General features: G+C 43.3%; 2 protein-coding genes across 3 annotated transcripts in view; both read right to left on the reverse strand.

The window, feature by feature from the left end:
* Window positions 1-3,075: 3,075 nt before the first annotated feature.
* On the reverse strand, window positions 3,076-11,239 carry LOC310862289 (ER membrane protein complex subunit 3). Of its 2 annotated transcripts, none has more exons than XM_083770112.1 (9): window positions 11,173-11,239; window positions 9,379-9,608; window positions 8,070-8,127; window positions 7,814-7,907; window positions 7,396-7,500; window positions 6,888-6,969; window positions 6,172-6,251; window positions 5,490-5,572; window positions 3,076-4,616 (listed from the first exon to the last, which is right to left on the reverse strand). In XM_083770112.1, exons 2-9 carry the CDS (start codon window positions 9,531-9,533, stop codon window positions 4,488-4,490), a joined length of 786 nt encoding a protein of 261 aa, XP_083626238.1. In that variant the 5' UTR covers window positions 9,534-9,608; window positions 11,173-11,239; the 3' UTR covers window positions 3,076-4,487. The 2 variants fall into 2 exon arrangements, with proteins under 2 accessions (XP_083626238.1, XP_083626239.1); XM_083770113.1 differs by lacking the exon at window positions 11,173-11,239 and adding an exon at window positions 10,590-10,609.
* A 7,274-nt stretch (window positions 11,240-18,513) lies between these two features.
* LOC310861919 (IQ motif and SEC7 domain-containing protein 2-like) overlaps window positions 18,514-20,051 on the reverse strand; it is a gene marked incomplete at both ends in the record, with an annotated part of 118,298 nt that continues 116,760 nt past the window's right edge. The window contains one exon of the mRNA XM_083769655.1: window positions 18,514-19,914. Within this exon, the coding sequence (XP_083625781.1) occupies window positions 18,514-19,914 (1,401 nt within the window). The remainder of the gene's footprint in view (window positions 19,915-20,051) is intronic.

The raw sequence follows: 20,051 nt of genomic DNA on the forward strand, positions 1-20,051 counted from the left end.
GTGAACACCCAGGAACTTGAAGCTGGACACCCGCTCCACCACCGCCCGTTGATGTGGATCGGGGTGTGGTCACAGCGGTTAGTTCTCCTATAGTCCACAATTAGCTCCTTGGTCTTCGTGGTGTTGAGAGCCAAATTATTGTCAGCGCACCACGCGGCCAGGTGCTGGACCTCCTCCCTGTAGGCCGACTCGTTATTGTTCTTAATCAGGCCTACCACCATGGTGTCATCCGCAAACTTGATGATGGTGTTGGAGCCATGCACTGGAACGCAGTCAAAGGTGAAGAGGGAGTAGAGGAGAGGACTAAGCACACAGCCCTGTGGTACGCCGGTGTTCAGTGTCAGGGTGGAGGAGGTGTGATTATCCAACCTAACAGACTGGGGTCTGTTGGTCAGAAAGTCCAAAATCCAGTTGCAGAGTGTGGTACTGATGCCAAGGTGGTGAAGTTTGATGACCAGTTTAGAGGGGATGATGGTATTGAATGTGGAGCTGAAATCAATGAACAGCATCCTTACATAGGTGTTGGTGAGTTCCAGGTGAGTGAGGGCAGTGTGAATTGCAGTGGAGATGGCATCCTCAGTTGACCTGTTGTGACGGTAGGCATACTGATGAGGGTCCAGGGTCGGGGGTAGGCAGGTTTTCAGGTGAGCCAGTACCAGCCTCTCTAGGCACGTTACGTTTCGGCTCAAACATTATCAGAGGTCAGGGTCACATCACAGTCAAAATCACAGTCACATATGTCACAGGTGGAAATTGCATATGTAAAGGGAGGTATGCACTCTACTTTCTAATTCCTACAATTCAATTATCTAATCTAGTCCTGGAGTCTCAAACTGAACCCCTGTTTGTAACTTTACCTTTTAAGACGGGAACCTATTTTAGTACAGTGTGTATATGTACAGTATGTGCGTAGCAACATAATTTGTTTGTAATCTTTGGTCATTTTTGTAATTTGGACCTGGTGAGATGTTGTTTTTGCCTATTCCTTCCACGCGCCAGATTGATCTACCTCCCAGTCCTGGTAGAGTAGTTCCAGAGCAATGGATTGTGTGACCCTGGTCTTTCCCTAATGGGACTGATCGAGGGTAGCTACTGGGACGTAAGTCGGGACTTGATCACCCCGGCTGGGTCACCTGAGTGAGGGGTATGATGTTGCGAGACCCGAAACCCTGATGACCTTGGGAAGTTGGGATACATCACTGAGGAATCGGATATGTCCCAGGTGCATCCATGCAATGTTTTCTCGTTATTGAATAAATATTTGAAGCTTTTCAGATCTTAGATCAGGATTTAGAAAGCATTTTTAGAATCGTAGTCCTAAATGGGTTAACACGCTAAAAGGGCTTGGGGCTTATTCATATAAATGTCTTTAATATTTTATCTAAGGATAAACTAGATTATAGTTAAGACTGGGCCCTAAAAACAAATGCAGATTTCTTTGTTTTGTTTATTCTGAAACCCGGTTATCCAAAGTGAATGACACATTATATATTGCTTTAGATGGACATAAAGTGTTTAGGACCTTTAGAGTTGGCTCTACTAATGGAGGAGGAAGAACATTGGATTAACTTAATTTCACTTGCTTTAAACAAAAAAGCCAGATAGCAGTCTTAACATTTTCCACAGGCCCCGAACTAATATGATTATTGGATTTGAAGAAGGGGGGATTTGAAGAAGGGGAAGAAAAGCAAATCTGGACTATTCGATATTTGTGAACTTGCCTAAATTACCAAGTTATTGATTATGTTTAATATTTAGATTAATATTCTTTCTGAGTTTTATTTCCTAAGAACAAAATCCACGACAACCAAACCTTGGACTGCTACTTTTCAACATGATCATAGAATCTGTATAGGCTACGATAATAGGACTTCAGTGGGAGAGAAGGAGATTCAGATATGTAGTAGTAGGCCTACTGTACGTGTACATGTGGGACTTACCCGTTTTACCCAGGGTAGTAGCTGAGCACAAGTGCTCATTTTCAGCAACACCCTGCACATAGAAACAGACATATGTACACATTAAAACCTGGGAGCTGACAACCAGTCTTATACTGTTGACCACTAAGCAGCTCCACTGGAGCAATTTGGGGTTCAGTACCTTGCTCAAGGTGTTGGGGGAGTGATGACCATTCACTTCCTCACACAGATTTTCTGCCGGTCCAGGGGTCTCTAACATTTAAGGCCAGTGCTGCCCCAGGCATACCTATGAATCGGGATGCATAATTTGTTGAATATTGTGCCATCCCTGATCTCAGGGTCTATTTGGAGATAAAAATCAAGAATTCCCACTCACCTACAAAGAGAGCAGTCTCATTGTGAATGTATCCTCAGAGACTGGGTAGGAGGGCAGGCACGTTGATGTAGCTGTGCAACAAAATAAGCTTCCAAAGGGACACCAACTACAAGCAGTAAAAAGTAAAATGCCAGCAGACCAAAGACCGCAATTAAAGTTAAAAGAATGTTTTTCTTTTTAAGACCGACGCAGAAACTTCCTCAAGGTGTCACAGTAACACACGGAGACCATGTCTCTCAGCAACACAACAAAAACAAAAAATAAAAAAATAAGAAAATAGAGGGGAGAGCTGTTGTCATAGAAATGTATTTATTTAAAAACTTTGGGGTGAGGAATCCAAGTAGAGTAAGAGACAGGAAGATGCAACATAAGAAACATAGTAAACCGATAAATCTCACATAGATCCTAAAACAGTAGAAAGATTTACAGTCATTGGTTTTAGAATTAATTAGTTTTAAATAATATAATTTGATGTAAATATTAAATATTGTGATACATCTTGAAACTCTTCCCATTCACACCGATGCCCGACTCCTTCTCTTATGTAGACAGTAACAGTAATAATAAGTTATAAAACAGAAAAGTTTTAGTCTCAGCCAGGTACTTACACGTATATGAAACTCAGATCATTTGCAGTGGTAGTATGGCAAGATGACCCAGCTAAAATGGTTCTGATGCGGAATCTGTGTAATACCGTCTATGGAGTTTTGGACTGGCTACCACCATCCATGGGTGAATAACTGACTCTCACATAGAACAGACAAATAAATTGGGAATCAATAACTTTGTATCATTAATCTTTAATTAAAACACATATCTGTGCTCAAAAAAGGAAAACATTTAAACCAACTGGAGTTGAAAATCCCTTTCTATTGTTCTAAGCAGTCGTTGCTTAAGAGTGCAGAAAATGGAGCTGAGGCTAGAGATAAGTAACGACATGTAATATACAGGTCTCTGGTTAGAAGAAAACCAGGGAAATTGCAATTGTGCACTTATGCAGCTAACCCCTTTCTCATGACTGTCCCTTGTATCTCAGATTAGGTTCATTTTCAAATCTTACTGACACTTGAAATAACACCAATGACCAAAGACTATAAGTCAGAGTATATACTGTTCACTGCAACTGATGAACAGATTCAACAGTGAACATAATCATTTTAACGATTTAAATTAAGGGTTGGGTGGCATCTTCAGATTAGAATTAAATAACAAATGGCATTAGTTTCACTGCATCTGGGACCTTGGCTGATCAGATCAGTTACGTAGCACAGGTGATTATAATTGTTTTGGTTAAAACAAGTTAAATAGCTCTATATATATTGTTTGTTCACTAACAGGGGTTTCCTGACTGCGGTGTGCTGTGATGTCCGTGGAACCAGCCTCAGTAAAACACATTGGCCCATATAGGGCCACCCAAGAGACACAGATCTGTCTCTCTCTTTGTACCCCACTTATGAACACTTAATTCTGTCTCTCTCTTTGTACCCCACTTATGAACACTTAATTCAAATCAACATTTTGTTGTTACAAAGGCCTCCTATAGTGACTGCATCATGAGTTAGATAAGGCCTGAAAACAATACAATTATGAAAATGGACAAATAAAGGCAATCAATATTCTCACTATATATATATATAAACTCTCATACTCTTCAAGAACACAAATAGATAGGCAGTAGTCTCATTGGCTCAATACGATTGTATTTAACAGACAGATTATGGTGAGTGTGTTTGACATTCAGTCAGGTTTATTGCCTTGAAAGGCATGATGAACTGGAGGTGGTTAGAAGAATAAATTAAGGAGGAGGCAGAAGAGTTGTTCGGTAGAACCATGAAAAATAATGTTGAAATTGTGTGCTTCAAATGGAGCCAGGCTTTGGAACACGTTGCTTTTCCCCTATGGGGGGAAATGCCATGTTTGACAACCGTCTTGAACGCTACAGTAGGTTGCTGTAACCTGTCACCCAGAAGAGGGAATACTGGCTCTTGAACAGGTTTTTAGAATCTGGTAGGCTTGAGAAAATTCTAGAATCTTTGTAACTACTAGCTGTTTTCACATTCTAGAAGTGGCTTAAAAACATAACAAAACAAAGAAAATACAAAACCAGCATTCTGGAATACATTTCGGGACTGAAAAAAAAGAAAACCCCAACTCAGAAACGCACCATTCAAGATTCCGCCTTTCCGTGTGTTCTAGAACATCTTGGACTTCACTTCTTGACTGAAGAAGCTTCCAAAGTTGAGGTCTCTGGACATGAGTTCTTCTTCCACATTCTCCAGAGCCCATTTGTGTTCCACGATCTCCAACGCCTCCCACTCACTCTGAAACACGCAGCACACGTTCTACTTCAACAAATGGAACTCCTTTACAGGTCATTAATATCTGAAATTTCTGACACCCAAGTAAAATACATGTAACTAGAAAAAGTGCCCTTCCGGGCACAGGTCTCCACCAGGTTATCCACAGATCCGTGCAGTTAGAGGTAAAAACACTTTTTGGCCAGTTATAGCGCCACCTTGAGGCTGAGTTGAAATTGTTCATGTGGCATTTCGTCCTCGGCCTAGTGGGAATGTGGGTGCACAATTTCACGGAAATCACACGATGTGTTCATGATTTGCAGCATTTTGTTTGAAACTGAGCACTCCTGTGAACTTTGGAAGCCAATCTTAACCAATCAGGATGGAGTCTGATAAATCTGAAAGACCCGTTTCGTTGAATGGCTCTAGAGAGACTGTGTACCAATTTGCGTGATGTTTGGACTGGTGGCGCTATAACAGGCCGTTCTGGAAAGTTTGGGGCAGAGGTTCATGGTTGGCATCCAGGGAGTGTGTGTGCAAAATATGGCATCGACCGGGTTAACGGTGGCTGTTTTGCACAAAGCGGCCTCCTGGTGGCGCTATAACAGGCCGTTCTGGAAAGTTTGGGGCAGAGGTTCATGGTTGGCATCCAGGGAGTGTGTGTGCAAAATATGGCATCGACCGGGTTAACGGTGGCCGAGATTAGCTGTTCACGGACACACGGACGGACGGACACACAAACGGACGGACGGAGTGCAAAACATACTCTCCCCACATGCCTTCGGCCTGGTGGAGACAATAACAGTTATTGTATTCTACTGCCTTGCTGAACACAAGTTACCTTGTTTAAGACTAATTTGTGTAAAACCTTTGTGCGTGCGAGGTGTGAGCTCTGACCTTGAAAGCCTTGTTGGGGTCAGGGGGCATGGCCATGGCAGCACCTGTCATCTGGGCCTGCATGATTTGTGACTGGTCGGCAGCTGGAACATAATAAACCCATTAAGACCTTCTACAAAATGCCTTCTAAATCAGTAGTTCTCACACTTTCAAGATAGTTAAATGGTAAAAAAAAGAGCAATACATATTTTGAAAACAATTGTTGGCTTCATATTTTCAAAATCCCATTAGTTTTGTTTTATCAAATAGCCACCTGTACACCTGTTGATGAAGGGTGTGTCATTTACTTTTGCAACCACAATTTCATTAACAGGTTGAGGTCCCATTGCTGAATCTGTACATTATGTCCAGACCAACAGTTGATACAAGTCTACACTCTGGCATTAGAAGATGATGCTTAGCCTTGCCTGCATTGAATCAGCATCTTACAGCTACCTAGTTAGTCTCAGCAGAGCACCTTGTGTGGGTTCGATTTTAGTCACAGCAAGGAAGGGTGGGATAAAATATAATTCCATTTGAGTCCATCAATGATAGAAGGCATGAAGGCTCATTTTCAATAATCACTGAAATAAATAAATCAGAAAATCACTCAAACGCAAAACTGCCCCGTCTCAGAACCCCAGTGTCAAACTAAACATTTCTTACTCTAAATCCATTCATTCTTTACATGATGTAACCATACCGTTATCCTGTCCCAGTATGAGGCTGTACATGCTCCTCAGCCCAAAGACGTTGAGGAAGTACCAGGAGGCTGAACTCACCCTGAGAACATCCACAAACATATTCATTGTGAGCTGATTGGCTGCCTAATTTTTAAGATTCAGCTACTTCAGTCTTCTGGTCTTTATCTTACAGTGAGACAATTAAACACCCTGTCGCTCAGTGTTCTCCGAGACCATTTAGGCTAAATACGTTTGTCAATAATATTGTTGCATTTTCCAAACTTTGTTTTTCTTTACAGCATGGATAATATGGGGTGATCCCTCTAGAAGAGCATGCTAGTGTGTCTGGGACTAATCTCGCAAAACACACTGGGCCAATTTGTGCCAAATGTCCAGTAGGCCAAAAAAAGTCATCCCTGAATATGTATCACATAAGAATTATACTTTATATGTTATATGTTTAATACTTTATTGGGCTTTATGCATGACTGTAGTCCTGTAATTCCCAAATGTGTTTGTCTTATTTTGATATGCCTATTTTTGGACAAGCCTGCAATGTAAACATTGTTGCACTTATTGACAGGCTGGAGCTTGGAGATTTTTGCCAACAAATTGCATTCTTGTACAGTCGTAAAATGTGTGGAGCCTTGAGCCATCTGCCAACTTTCAGAACTACATTAGGAACTCATTACATTTCATGTCGTTTAATATTTACTAATTCACTGAATGCCAATACCAGGAGGCGTCCAATGAGTACAGCTCTATCCCTCGTTGTAACATGGGTTTGAACCTCAGGGTCAAAGGAAACGGCACCTTGGCTGTAAGAGGAAGAATAACAATAATTATTCACAGCCATACACAACAGTAGTCACTAACCAATTGGGGGGGCAGAATTGCTATCGAATATGTGTTGAGTGACTGACTGACATCACTTAGCAGCTACATACTAATTCCTACATGGGTTGTGCTTATAACCACGCCCCCGGGCAAGTTAAGTTTACTGAGGTTAGGGTTAGGTTTAGGTATAGTTTTACTGAGGTTAAGGTTAGGGTTAGGTATAGTTTTACTGAGGTTAAGGTTAGGTTTAGGCTGTCAATCACAGCGAATGGCCAATCACAGCGCGTCGACTGCACAACCTGTGTAGGCTTTGGTACGTCGCCACTTAGCAGTGTTATGCTATGCCCCGCTCACCATGTCACAATGACAATTGGCTACAGCTCTGATTGACAGCAGGGGGTACTTACTGATAACAAATCCTGAGAAGGCCCAGTTGATCCATCCACCAATCACAATCATGGGAAGAACGTTGGTTAAGTTCCCTTTCATCATGTCTGTCAGCATGCTGGTGTCTGCAAGACACACATTTCAATGATTTCATCACTTTATGTTATAAACTTTTAGTTCAGTGTTCTGCAAGCAGAATACATTAGGAAACTTTGAAATATTTAACAAACTATCCCATATCTATCTAACTCCATGCAACATTGTTCTCCCTCCCAATTCTTTATACATTTTAAGATTTGTGTTGTGCAAGTATTTAACCCTTAATCCAGAGTGATTTACAGTAAGGAAGGACAACACATGGTAAATGGTAATACACCAAATGCATAGAAATAGTAATCTAGGATCATAGGTAAACCAACACACAAACACACACGTTACCTGTCATGGGATTCTTGGGTATCACCTTCCTCTTGACTGTCTTAAAGAATCCTGTCTCAGTGTCGTTGAAGTAAAACTTCCTCATGGTAAACGACTGAAACAGACCAACACAGTATTTCATGTTAATATCACTAAGAATGTCCATTGACTATCAGCGAAGACACTGATAATATACTAATATAATATTACCAGGTTCTTCTTCAGGTTCGTCTGCCTGAAACTAACATTAACACAATGAGTTCTTCCATCAGTTTACCTGTTTGGGGATGTATTTCCCATTCTCTCTGAGGATTCTGCTGCGCAGGAGAACCTGGCTAAAAGAAGGATAAGAAAACAGCACCTATCAGTAAATTAACACAAACTTTAAATATAGTCCTTTTTAAACAAACTGAACAGAGCCCTGGTTACGTGGTGTCCAAGAAGCAGACAAACAATAAAGGGACCGAGTTCACTTGAAGGGACTCCCTCTTTCATTGGTGTGTCACCCAGGTGGTTGCACCTAAACCCTAACATTTAACTCAGGTAACGCAGGTAAACAAAACTTCCGGGCAGGTGGAGTTCGCTTTCAGGTTGCCCGAACACCAGGCAAGTGCTTGTTTGAGAGGACACAACCATCTATAAACACAACGCGAGATATCCTTCTAAACACCTGAACATAAACACAACACGAGATATCGTTCTAAAACACCTGAACGTGGCCAGCGAGCCACATCTTAAAATAAGGGCACTGTTTACTTAGAATGTGCCGTTTTCACTGTTGCTGTTACACTTAAAAATATAAAATAACAAGTGTGATGTGAACCCATAGTCGATATTCATATATGTATGCATTTGGCATAGAACAAAAATGGAGGTACAGTATGACCTTTTAATTTTATCGCCCAGCCCCATAAAGTAAAAATAAATACAATTGTTAACCCATTCTGACCGGGCACCCATTTTGGTGTTGGCATCATGTTATGCTTTAGCTATTGAAAAATAGCAGATCTACAAGCTCGTATCGCGCCACTCGGTGGCGCGATACGAGCTTGTAGATCTGCTATTTTTTGAAAAATCGAAGAACTGACATTTTTAGAATCTGATCTCAGGTCAGAATGGGTTAATCAGACCAGTGTGTGTCCAGTGGAAAACCCGTATGAATCTGATCTCAGGTCAGAATGGGTTAAATTGAAGGGTAATTCAAATTTGACCTATGATTAATGATGATCGATTTACTTTTTAGGCAAGTGGGCATGACCTTTGGGCAAGTAGAACATGATCTGTACTTTCCCGATGGGCAAGTGCCTCTAAGACCCGAGTGTCCCTGTAGGCTGTAACCCCTGTAATTTCACAAACACTAACAAACCTAACCCTAACAGAAACTATGCCTAAACATTTAACTTCACAAATACTATAACAGTAACCTTAACCCTAACCTGGAACCCATCTGCAAAAAAACCTCAATCCTCATATATGTCAACACTAACTCTTTTTTTAGGTTAGCTGTCTACAGTATGTGGCAAGCACAGAGGGCTAAAATAAATACAATGTCAAAGGTCGAAGTGAACCTGAAAGGTCTCTCTCACCTGTCGGACACTTGCTCCATGTCTACCTTCTTGTCGCTGTGGAGCAGTTGGGTGACATAGTGACGGAGGACACCAACTATGAAGGTGATGAAGACAATGGGGAGCACCACCCAGAGACGAATACTGGAGTCCAACAGCAGTTCTGGACCAGACATGGTTTCACTAGTTTAAATACAGTACACACACACACACACATATACACACACAAACAACACACACACCCTGGCTTTCTATGATGAGGGGGAGAGAGGAGAGACAAGGAGGAGAAGGAGAGATGAGAGATTAACAATAACTTTGACCTTTATTTCTATAGGTCTCATACTGTGCATAAATGTATTTATTTACATAAATCTTGCATTTTGAGAACCCACACATTTTCACGCTTTGTGCACACGCTGTGCGACGTGTGCCGCACAGCGTGTAGAATGACTGTGTGTGCCCCACACACACACAATCATTCTACAGTTGTGGCCCCCGGCCTAATGTAGTTGAATACCCCTGGTCTAGACTAGTGCATGGGTCTTCAACAGGGGATGTCTAGACTTCAGACTAGTGCATTGGTCTTCAACAGGGGATGTCTAGACTCTAGACTAGTGCATTGGTCTTCAACAGGGGATGTCTAGACTTTAGACTAGTGCATTGGTCTTCAACAGGGGATGCTCACAATTATTTAAAGGTGGCTGCCAAATCTGCATGTGATAGGAACTTTTTTTTTTAACCCTAGCATCCACATTCTAACATTCACGAAAAACTAGGTCTGGACCATAGCTCTAATGCCTGGAAATACCAGAAATACACTTTTACAACAGTGAAAAAGTATTATACAGATAACTTACATAGGTTCACATTCTTTGACAGTACATAATAGCCTACATGTAAAAATGCAAACATACAGTGATGATGTGACACTGACACAATATCAAAATCAAGCACAACATATCTGACATACTGTATCAGTTGTACTGTATACTTGTTTATTTGTACATCTAATTGTTATGATGAATTGAACATGGTGGGCCCACAAAGAATCTAAGACACAGGAATGAAAAACGTAGGCCTACATAACAGGCGAAATACACCTGCCAGCTGCCACTATAGCAGCCTCTGAGATCTCATTCTCAAGTGTTGGTGCACGTCTTCTCAGTAAACTAAATTTACTTGAACTAAATATGACTCAACCACAGTGTGCTAAGAAAGACCCACCAACTTACCCACAGACGAAACTCGAAAGCTTTTGATTAAAATGACTAAGAGTTTAGAATCGACCCAAATGTCACAATAATGTAACGACCTTCTATAGTTTTAACACAACATATACACGTTGAGTTGACTCGAGGACAAGTTAAGACAACTTGGCTAGCCGGTTGAATCACCAATATCGGTGACCCTGTTGAATTATGTGACTCCAGAGGTCACCGTTTTTTACGATTTCGTAAAGTTTGCTGCCGGACCGGGGACAACTCTCAGGATATTAAATTATAGCATAATAACCACAATAACCAAATACTTGACCAATTAAGTGACCAGGCGAGTCAACATGCACAAGTCCAGAAAATAAAGTCTATAATGAGACAGCAGCGACTCTAGAGTCACAGGATCTAATGGGTAACACTTTTCAGTTTAACACCTGCTAGCCTAACTTCTCAACATTTTGAAAGCATGCACCTTATTGGCATCTGATCATGATGCCATACCAGTGATGTTCTACTGCAGTTCAATTACTGGCAAAACGTAATGTTCTATCGATTATATCGTTTTCTGGGAACAGACGGTAAAATTAAAATGATCACCTACCGGCTAGTGGCTACCACATTTATGGAGTTGGGCTTTAATAACGGAAGACACGTTCAGCTGAAAGTGCCATCGAATAATAACTTCCGGTTTCTGGAACAACACGTGACCTACTTGCGTAGATGCAGACTCGCCTGCGTAGCGCGTAGATGTATGCAAATGATGCTAAATAAGGCAAAGGAATCTCTATGAATACTAGAATAGAATACCGGTAAAAAGAGATTAATTCATGCTCATCCAAAGAAACAGACCACTGTCAGAACAACTTTCTCAATTGCAAAAATATATACTTAGCCTATTTAATATTTGGCAGATCTGCCATTTTTGGCATCCAAATGCATTATATGGTTAAGGGGCCCTAAGATAATTCAGAATAATTATTCACTAGAAAAAGTGCCCTTCTGTTCTGGGCACAGGTCTCCACCAGGAGGTTAGGAGAGTGTGTGATGTTTGGCAAAATGTTTAGGAGTAATTTAAACATGTTTGTTTGGGTTTGTGTGTGTGTGTGTGTGTGTGTGTGTGTGTGTGTGTGTGTGTGTGTGTGTGTGTGTGTGTGTGCACACCATGGTCATGGATGAATTTCTGGACATTACAGACACAAAGTTAAACTTAATAGATCACCTTTCTAAGCTAAATTAAAGTCGTTTCCTGTTATAGGCCAATTTAGCAAATAAAGATGTCTCCAGTCTTTGTGTTTATGAGGTGACAGTACTATAGGCCTACTTCATTAGACCCTAATTGGTGTGCTTGTTACGGTATGTGCAGTGGCGGAACAACATTGGGCCGGGCCGGGGGGTGAGACAGCACGACCGGGCCTCGCCGAACCTGACTCCCAACAGAAAAGGAACTCCTCCTGATTAGCCTACTAATGAGTGACAGGCATGCTGCCACTTTTGGAGCGTGGCTGAGGATGTCTGTTGGAGAGACGGTGCTTGTACAGTCCAGGCAGCGCAGTACATTCTCATCAGACATGATATTTTGCTAAAGTGTAGGCTATTATAGGCTATTATAGGCTATATAAGCCCTGTATCTGGTTAATTGAGGATGCGGGATTCGCGGGGGCCCGCTGATTTTATCAGTCGTGAGTGACTGTGTAAAAAATCGTTCATCGATCATCTGACAGCCCGGCCCCCAGGAGGTCCGGGCCGGGGTTTGACCCCCCCCCCCCCCCCCCTACCCCCCCGGTATAGCTCTGCCCCTGGGTATGTGCAATCATGTCTTCCCTCTGTATTTAGGGTTTCTTCCTAAGTTCCTGGAGGCTGAAACAAAGGCTCAAACGTGCCAATGGAAAAAAAACAGTTATACAGTATGGTGACATCACAATATCATCCCCTCCCCTAACCCTAACCCCTCCTCCTTTATCATACAACAGCTGTGGGTGCGGCTTCAGTTCAGGTCGATCACTATACCCATCACCACCCACCAGGCAAACCAGTCCACATAAAAATGACATTTTAACGAATAATGTACACTTTTTTGAGAAAAAAAACCTTCCTCTATGTAATAATAATACCTGATGATCATGTTTTAGGGTGTAAAAAAATCACGGGCCAATCAGCATGCTGCAGGGATCAATAGGTCTGGTCATACTCGGACATAGCCTATACACACCTGTTCATTGGAGTCGGTGTGCACCATTCAAAATCAGACCCGTCTGAACTGAGTGGTGTCTTGCACTGTGTGTGTGTGTGTGTGTGTGTGTGTGTGTGTGTGTGTGTGTGTGTGTGTGTGTGTATGTGTTTTGTGTTAGGCTGCGCAACAGTGAAGTGACACTTGGTGGTGAAACCCAAACATACGTTCTCTGGGGTGGAAGTGGAACACCACACATTTACGACAGGTCTGCCTGCAGCAATCACCTTGACTCAGCAAAATTCTCCATCACGAGATGATTTGTATTCATAATCTGTCAAGATTCAAGATTCTTTATTGTTACACCCCACAAGTAACATTCTTGGGCTTTCTACTTTTAGAAACAAGAAAAACCACACCTGTGTGAAGTGAGGGTCGCTCTTATCATCATACGGTAAATTGACACTATGCCTATTTGCTCAGATACTATGACGTAAAACTGTTCATTCACATTCGTCAATGTGAATTGAATGTTTGTGTAGGCGCTAATATATTAAAGTCTAACTCATGTTGATTAGGTGATGTAATGGTGATGTAAAACAAACAGTGCCAACACAAACATTACTCCATTAACAATAAAGAGACAATATGACGGAAATGACACATTATAATTTTTCCCTTAATGCGTTTACGAAACAAACATTGATTGAACTAAAGACAAACATTAAACGTGTGTGTAGGAGGGGTAGACACTAAGCCGATTAGCTCAGACACTATGACGTAAAATTCTTTTTTTGTGACAACCTAACACAATAATATTCAATGTGTTCCTTTGTCTCCATTCAGCATCACTCAGTCTGCATTGACAGAAATATTGTATTGACAATGATTCATTCACAGTAGTCACAACTTGATGACTTGTGCATCACCAAATTGTCAGACATTCCGAGAAAATGTATGTTATGTAAAATCACGTATACACCCGGCACCAAATGGGCACAGAATACTGAACTATTTATATCTGTGTGATGTGTGAGTCAAGCGCGGGTCATGACCGAAACAATAAGGTACGAATACAAGTGGTCAAAATGAGTTTTCTCAGACGGGTGGCTATAGCATCTCCCTTATAGTGAGAGACTGCTCCTTCACGAAAGGAGCCAGCGTAGCTGGTTCGGGCATCTCCCTAACGAGGTCACCTCTGCACATCCCACTGGGAGGAGACCTCCTGGCAGACCAAGGATCAGATGGGGGTATTACATCTCCAAACTGGCCTGGGAACACCTCAGGATTTCCCCAAGAGTATAAGCACCTAATGTTGTTCAGGAAAGGGAAGTCTGGAGCTCTCTGCTGAAACTGTTGCCCCCGTGACCCGACTACGGATAAGATGGAGTGACATTAGATTAAATTGTGGTCGGGAAAATAAATAAATAAATAAATACTCAATGCATTTCCAACAACATGTCTTTTTTATATATGTTAAGGGCAATAAATATTTCAACTTTTTCATCTCTGCAATTTCAAAAACAAAAAGTACAAGTGATATATCTGTATATACATGGTTAAAAGTTCTCCATACATAATTTTTAAAATAATGTCTCTGTTGACACGTCATATTTTGACACTGTACTGGTACATTTTACATGGACTATTCCAGTCTCTCTTTGCTCTACAATATAAACAGGAAGTGTAGGCTCCTTTGTCTTCATAAAGCAGATCTCAGATCAGCCCGTTTTCTCTTCTATAGGTGCATACATACATTACAGCATTTACACAGGAGCGAACAACAACTTCTTCTGACCCCAGAATGCTGCATGTCCAGTGAACAATAAAACCACCAGACATGGGTCTTTAAAGGGTTGAAAAACGGATTTGTTGTGCTCCCAAAGTGTAAAGCCAGCTTTTAAACAACAGCCCATTCCAAAGTTGAGTAGTCATATTATTATTATTATTCATAATGATGGTTATGTACATTCATGTCTTTTTTTATATAATACAGCTTCATTCAGTGCAGATAATGTTAATAATACCACATGCAAACCGATACTGGAGCGCAGACCAGGGCAATAAAAAATATAGTCTATTCAAATACTGTATAGTTCCCTTGAAATCTGAATATACCCCCATTGTGTTAGCCAGACCGTTTGAACAATTTCAGAACAAAGTGCTCAATTGGTTTGGATCAAATAATTAAAACAATGTTCATGAGTCTTTAGTTCAGTAAAATCGTAAGTGTTAATTTACCCATTTGTACAAATGTAACCTAATGGACCTGTAAGGTTAACACTCAGGATTGTACAGTGTATTTCATTCCATATCAGAGACAGAGTCACAAAGAGGCAGGGGCACTGTAACCAAGGGGAAATGGTGCGTTGCTTTTGCTATTTCTTGCTTTCTTTGTCTTTTTTCTTCATTAGCGGCGGTTAAGATGGATCAGAGGAGGCTTGTGTCTCACCTTTACAAGGGACTTTCCAAATTCTTAGGAGCGAATGGAATGTTTGGGGGTGCGTTGCATCTTTCCAGAAGTGGCTTTGTCCTGACCTCTCTGAAGTCAGGTTAGTTTTATCGTTTGGATTTAAAGTAGCTGTAGTGCCGAACTGATGTGCGTGTGTAAGTTTGGGGTTAGTGTGTTGTACTGTACCATCTCGTCCATCTGTGCATTAATGTGTGTGTATGTGTGCTTCATCGCACAAGCATACATGAGTGTATTTGCATGTTTGTGTGTGTGTGTGTGTGTGTGTGTGTGTGTGTGTGGGCCAACTTAGAGGCACTGGAAGCAGAAAGATCCCTCAAGCACCTCTGTGTGCAAAGACCACAAAACGTTATCGATAAAACATCTTTACTGACTCTGTGACTGAGATTCAGAGGCGTGTATTCGTGCATACTGTAGATGACTCTATTAAAAGTCCATATCAAAAAAATATTAGAACAACTTGTTAGTCCACAGAAAACCTTCTCGGTAGAGTAAAACACGTTACAAATTAAGAGAATTCTAGTATTTCCATTGTGCAAAGTAAACCAAATTCATATAATCACCCCATACCCAAGCACATAACAAATTAAGAATAAAGAAAAGCAAAAAAACAACGGAAAAACTATACACAGCCCAAAGAGTAGTTTATAAGGTTAGTAGAAGCAGTTGTCACAACAATATCAATATCAGGAGTATGCTTTAGTTTATCCAAGCAGGTTGAACCTCAGAGAAGGCCTGTTGATGCTCCCATCAAAAATACAGCAGACTATACAAGTAGCAGAGAGCCTACAGCAGGTCAGGAGCAATCACAGAGTCTCACAAGAAACTAAACATGTTTTGTTAGCATTCATTTAACAACCAGAGTTCAAACAGAGAGACAGAAAGAGATAACAAAACATATAATCAGCTTAACTCACTGTGAAAAAATAATAATGTAGGAAATCAACTGTTTGAAGAGAAATTATCTTCTTTCTTTTTTTTGCATTTCTGATCTCTAAGTTGGTAATAATTATGTTGCAAGGTGATGATAAAAAGCCATACGTCAATATCTTTTGTGAAATAAGCAAATACAGTTTATTCTCAGCTGATCCCATCCCTTTCTAGGGATGTAGTTCTGAACTAGTCTGCTAGGCAAGAGCCATCCCATTATTTGCACTAAATGTGTTTTTTAGGCACATGTAGCAGAGACTGGTTTTCTGTAGGTGCCATCTATGTTTATGTCTCATTGTGGTTATGTTAACCACCTTTCTTTTAAAGATATTTCAAGCCTCTATTTTATGATCAATAATATTGGAATTAGAAGATTGCAATTTTTGGGATGCTGGCTTGCACAGTCAGTTAGTGCACTAACCACATTCTCTGCAAGTATGCAAGTTTGAATACGACTACCATCATCTCACGTGTCCCCTCTCTTGTCCTCTGTTTAATGTCTCTCCACTCTCTCCTATCTACTGTAAATGAAGGAAAAATAATAAATAATATAAACCTTAATCCCCTTCAAGGCTGTTTGGCAATATCAAGTTGTTACCCCATATAGACTAGAGCAAAACTCTTACAATTATATTAAATTGCTGCATGTTGCACCCAATTGGATTCATGTTTTCCTAAATCTAACTTTGGCCTCAAGTAAAGGTTGCCATCAGTTTGTCTTGTTGCAAGTACTGTAGTTCACAGCCTATAAGGCATACAAATACAGAACTCAAAAGACTGCATTTGACTGAATTCACCCTGTTTGGCACCCTGCAGCTTAATCTTCCTCTGCAAACTACAGTATAGACAGTTAAAGAGCACATACATAGCCATGTACCAGGAAATATATACTGTAGTCAAAGTGACAAATATGGGCTCATCTTTTACTTCTACTAGACACAGAGCCATATAAGGGGAGTTATAAAGGGTGTGGTATAATCCACGTTGTTTTTTTACAAATTCTGAATACAACTTGATTATAACTATATTTCTATATCAGATTTCTACCACAGGAAACACTGATTACCCTACTAACCATTTCATTTTTTTAAAGCCTCCAAATGAATATTGCAGTGACGAGCACCCTGTAGAGTGTAGACACATGCACTATGGTGTGTCAATAGCGTACTCACTACAAGTTAAATACCCATTCCTTCAATTATAAGGACATTTTATCACAGAGTCATAGAGTCAAACTACTGGCAGTTAAATGTGATTTGAGGCTGTTTATTTGTCAATGCTTGTATTCAGAGTGGGTTAGGAAATGAGCAAATACAAGTTATTCAATAATTTGTGAATGTAGTCCTTTTTTTTAATGAATTGTCAATTCTGGATGGGCGGACTTTAAATCTGACCAAAAGACCCTGTATAATAAGACACTGACCACAGATGCATTGACACATCCAATCATCTCACTGGTCATGCATGTCTAATCTAAGACACATAAACCACACCATGTTAATGCAAACAACTTGTGAAAAATCATATTATATTTTTCTTAAAACCCTGAAATGTCCCTTTAGGGACACCGTAGATAGTGTACATACTACATACTGTATGTCCATAGCATTAGCTCAGAGAGCTAACTCCAGTGTTTCAAATTCTCAGGCACTGTTTCCCTTATCAAATGGTCCCTGAACCATTATGACCCTTTACAGTACAATGACTCACCATTCTGATTTGCACCACTAACTCATCGCTGCTCAATACAAAGGAATCCATGCTTGTTGTAGTCTCTCCTTCAACAGGTATATGGCCAAGTTAGACAGCAATAAAGAACTACAAATATGGCCGATCCTGCTGAATCAGGAAGTGAATTTTGAGTCACCTGTGAATAAGTCCTCAGAAGGACACTAGGCTGAGAGGTAACATGAGACTAGTATAACCTTTAAGGAATGGAAAGAAGACTTCAATTCTTTAGCTGGATGGTTTGAGATCCTGATGTTATGGCAGCTTTCCTTGTTGACAATAAACGGTAAAATCCTCAGTGTTAATTCATCCACTTGTAACTCAGAGAGTTTGTGCACTCCACAGTTAAATTAACAGTCAGGATTCTACAGCGTACACACCCATGTAGGGATTAAGACAGGACCCGGCCTGAGCTTGACATCCACCGCCGGTCTACTTACGAGGAAACTGGATGTGAAAGTAACACAGGCTGAGCAAGTTCCTCATTCCTCCCGCTCTTCCTCCTCTCCTCCTCGCCACACGACCATGTTGGTACACTTGCATTTGTCCACCGGCGCCTCCTCCTCTCCTCCTGTTGCCTCTCACCACTGCCCCCCGGTGGACACTGGGGTATCGAGGTAACACCGCTCTCCGACGCCGCCTCCTCCTCAGACCACCGTACTTATCCGGCTGACTGGCTTCGATTTGGCCCCGCCCCCCTGGCCGGAGCCTCCCATCACCCCTCCCGGCGGGTGCGGGGACAGCGGGGTCTGGGGCAGGGGGGGAGGTAAGGGGGAGTGGGGCGGCGGCGGCGGAATGGAGGCGAGGGGAGGAGGGTACTGGCTGACGAGACGGGCCGACGGCATCGGGAGAGGAGCGGGGCTGGAGAACACAAAGTGGGGGGAGGAGGATGAGGGTGCGGGCACGCCGGGGCTGAGCGGGGAGTGTGTGTGCACGTGCCCGTGCGAGTGCGTGTGCTGCACGGCGGGGTGGTGGTGGTGGTGGCTGTGAGAGTGTGCGTGCGGCGGCGCGTGAGCCACGGGGTGGGGCTGAGAGTGCGAGATGGTCAGCGGGAGCTTGGCGCCTGCGATCCCCGCCCCCCCGCCGCCCAGCGTCCGCACACTCCCCGCGGCGTGGGAGTGGTAGTGTGCGTGCGAGACAGGCGGGACGGGGGTGGAGGGAGGGCCGGGCGAGTGGGGGGAGAGAGGGGGTGGGCTGGTGAACCCCGTGCCCAGGCCGTAGTGGCCGTGTTGGACCCTCTGCTGCTGCTGTATCAGCTGGGTGTGGGAGGCGCCGCCGCCCGGCCCCTGCCTCCTGGGGCCGGAGACCCTGTGGGAGAGGGCGTGGTGGAGCGGGGCGGGGGCGTAGTGGTGGTACCGCTGGTGGTGGTGGTGGTAGGGCGGGGGAGGGGTGGCGTTCTGCGGCTGCTGCCCCCCCCCGGCGCCCGTCACTCCCCCCCCACCGGCTCCACCCGCTCCACTGTTGCTGTGGCAGTACTGGGCGTGCAGCGCCTGCAGCTTGGAGGAAGGCACCCCCGCCCCCGAGGCAGGGTCCGACTGGCCGGCGCCACCATGGTTGACCGAGGGAGAGGTGGGGCAGGGCGAGTGGGGGGACGCTCCGCCCACGGGGACGGGCGGAGCCGGGGCCGGGTAGTGGGGCGGAGAGACGATCATGAGCGGGCTCGGCGGCCCCCCGATCCCCCCGCCCCCTCCACCCGGTCCCGCCCCCTGCGGCGGAGGAGGCGACGACACCATCATCAGGGGACCGGGCACTTTGCCCCGCCGGCTGCCGAAGAAATTCCCCCCGCCCCCCCCTCCGTGGAGGTGGTGGAGGGGGGAGGCGGAGGGGATGGTGCAGGGGGAGGGCGAGCTGGGGGGTAACCCCCCCGGCCCACCCGGGTTGTGACAGAGCCCCGGCCCACCACCCACCCCCGTACCGGGGCTCTGAGTAGGGCGGTATGGCCGGTAGGCTGACGCTGCCAGCGGAGAGGTGGAGGTGGTGGAGTAGGGATGACCTCCACCAGCCAGGGGGCGCTGCTGGTGAGGCCTGGGGCTGCTAATGATGGAACCCTGGCAAAGAGGAAGAGAGGCCATGTTGCTCAAATACCAACGAGCAGACACACAGTATTGATGTCAATATGTTTCTTTGCTCTGGTAAAATGAATGACCTTAGACAAGAAAACCAGTTGAAAAAAAAAACTGCCTCA

The sequence above is a fragment of the Protomyctophum parallelum genome, assembly GCF_964188405.1.
Source record: "Protomyctophum parallelum genome assembly, chromosome: 7".
Lineage (NCBI taxonomy): Eukaryota > Metazoa > Chordata > Actinopteri > Myctophiformes > Myctophidae > Protomyctophum > Protomyctophum parallelum.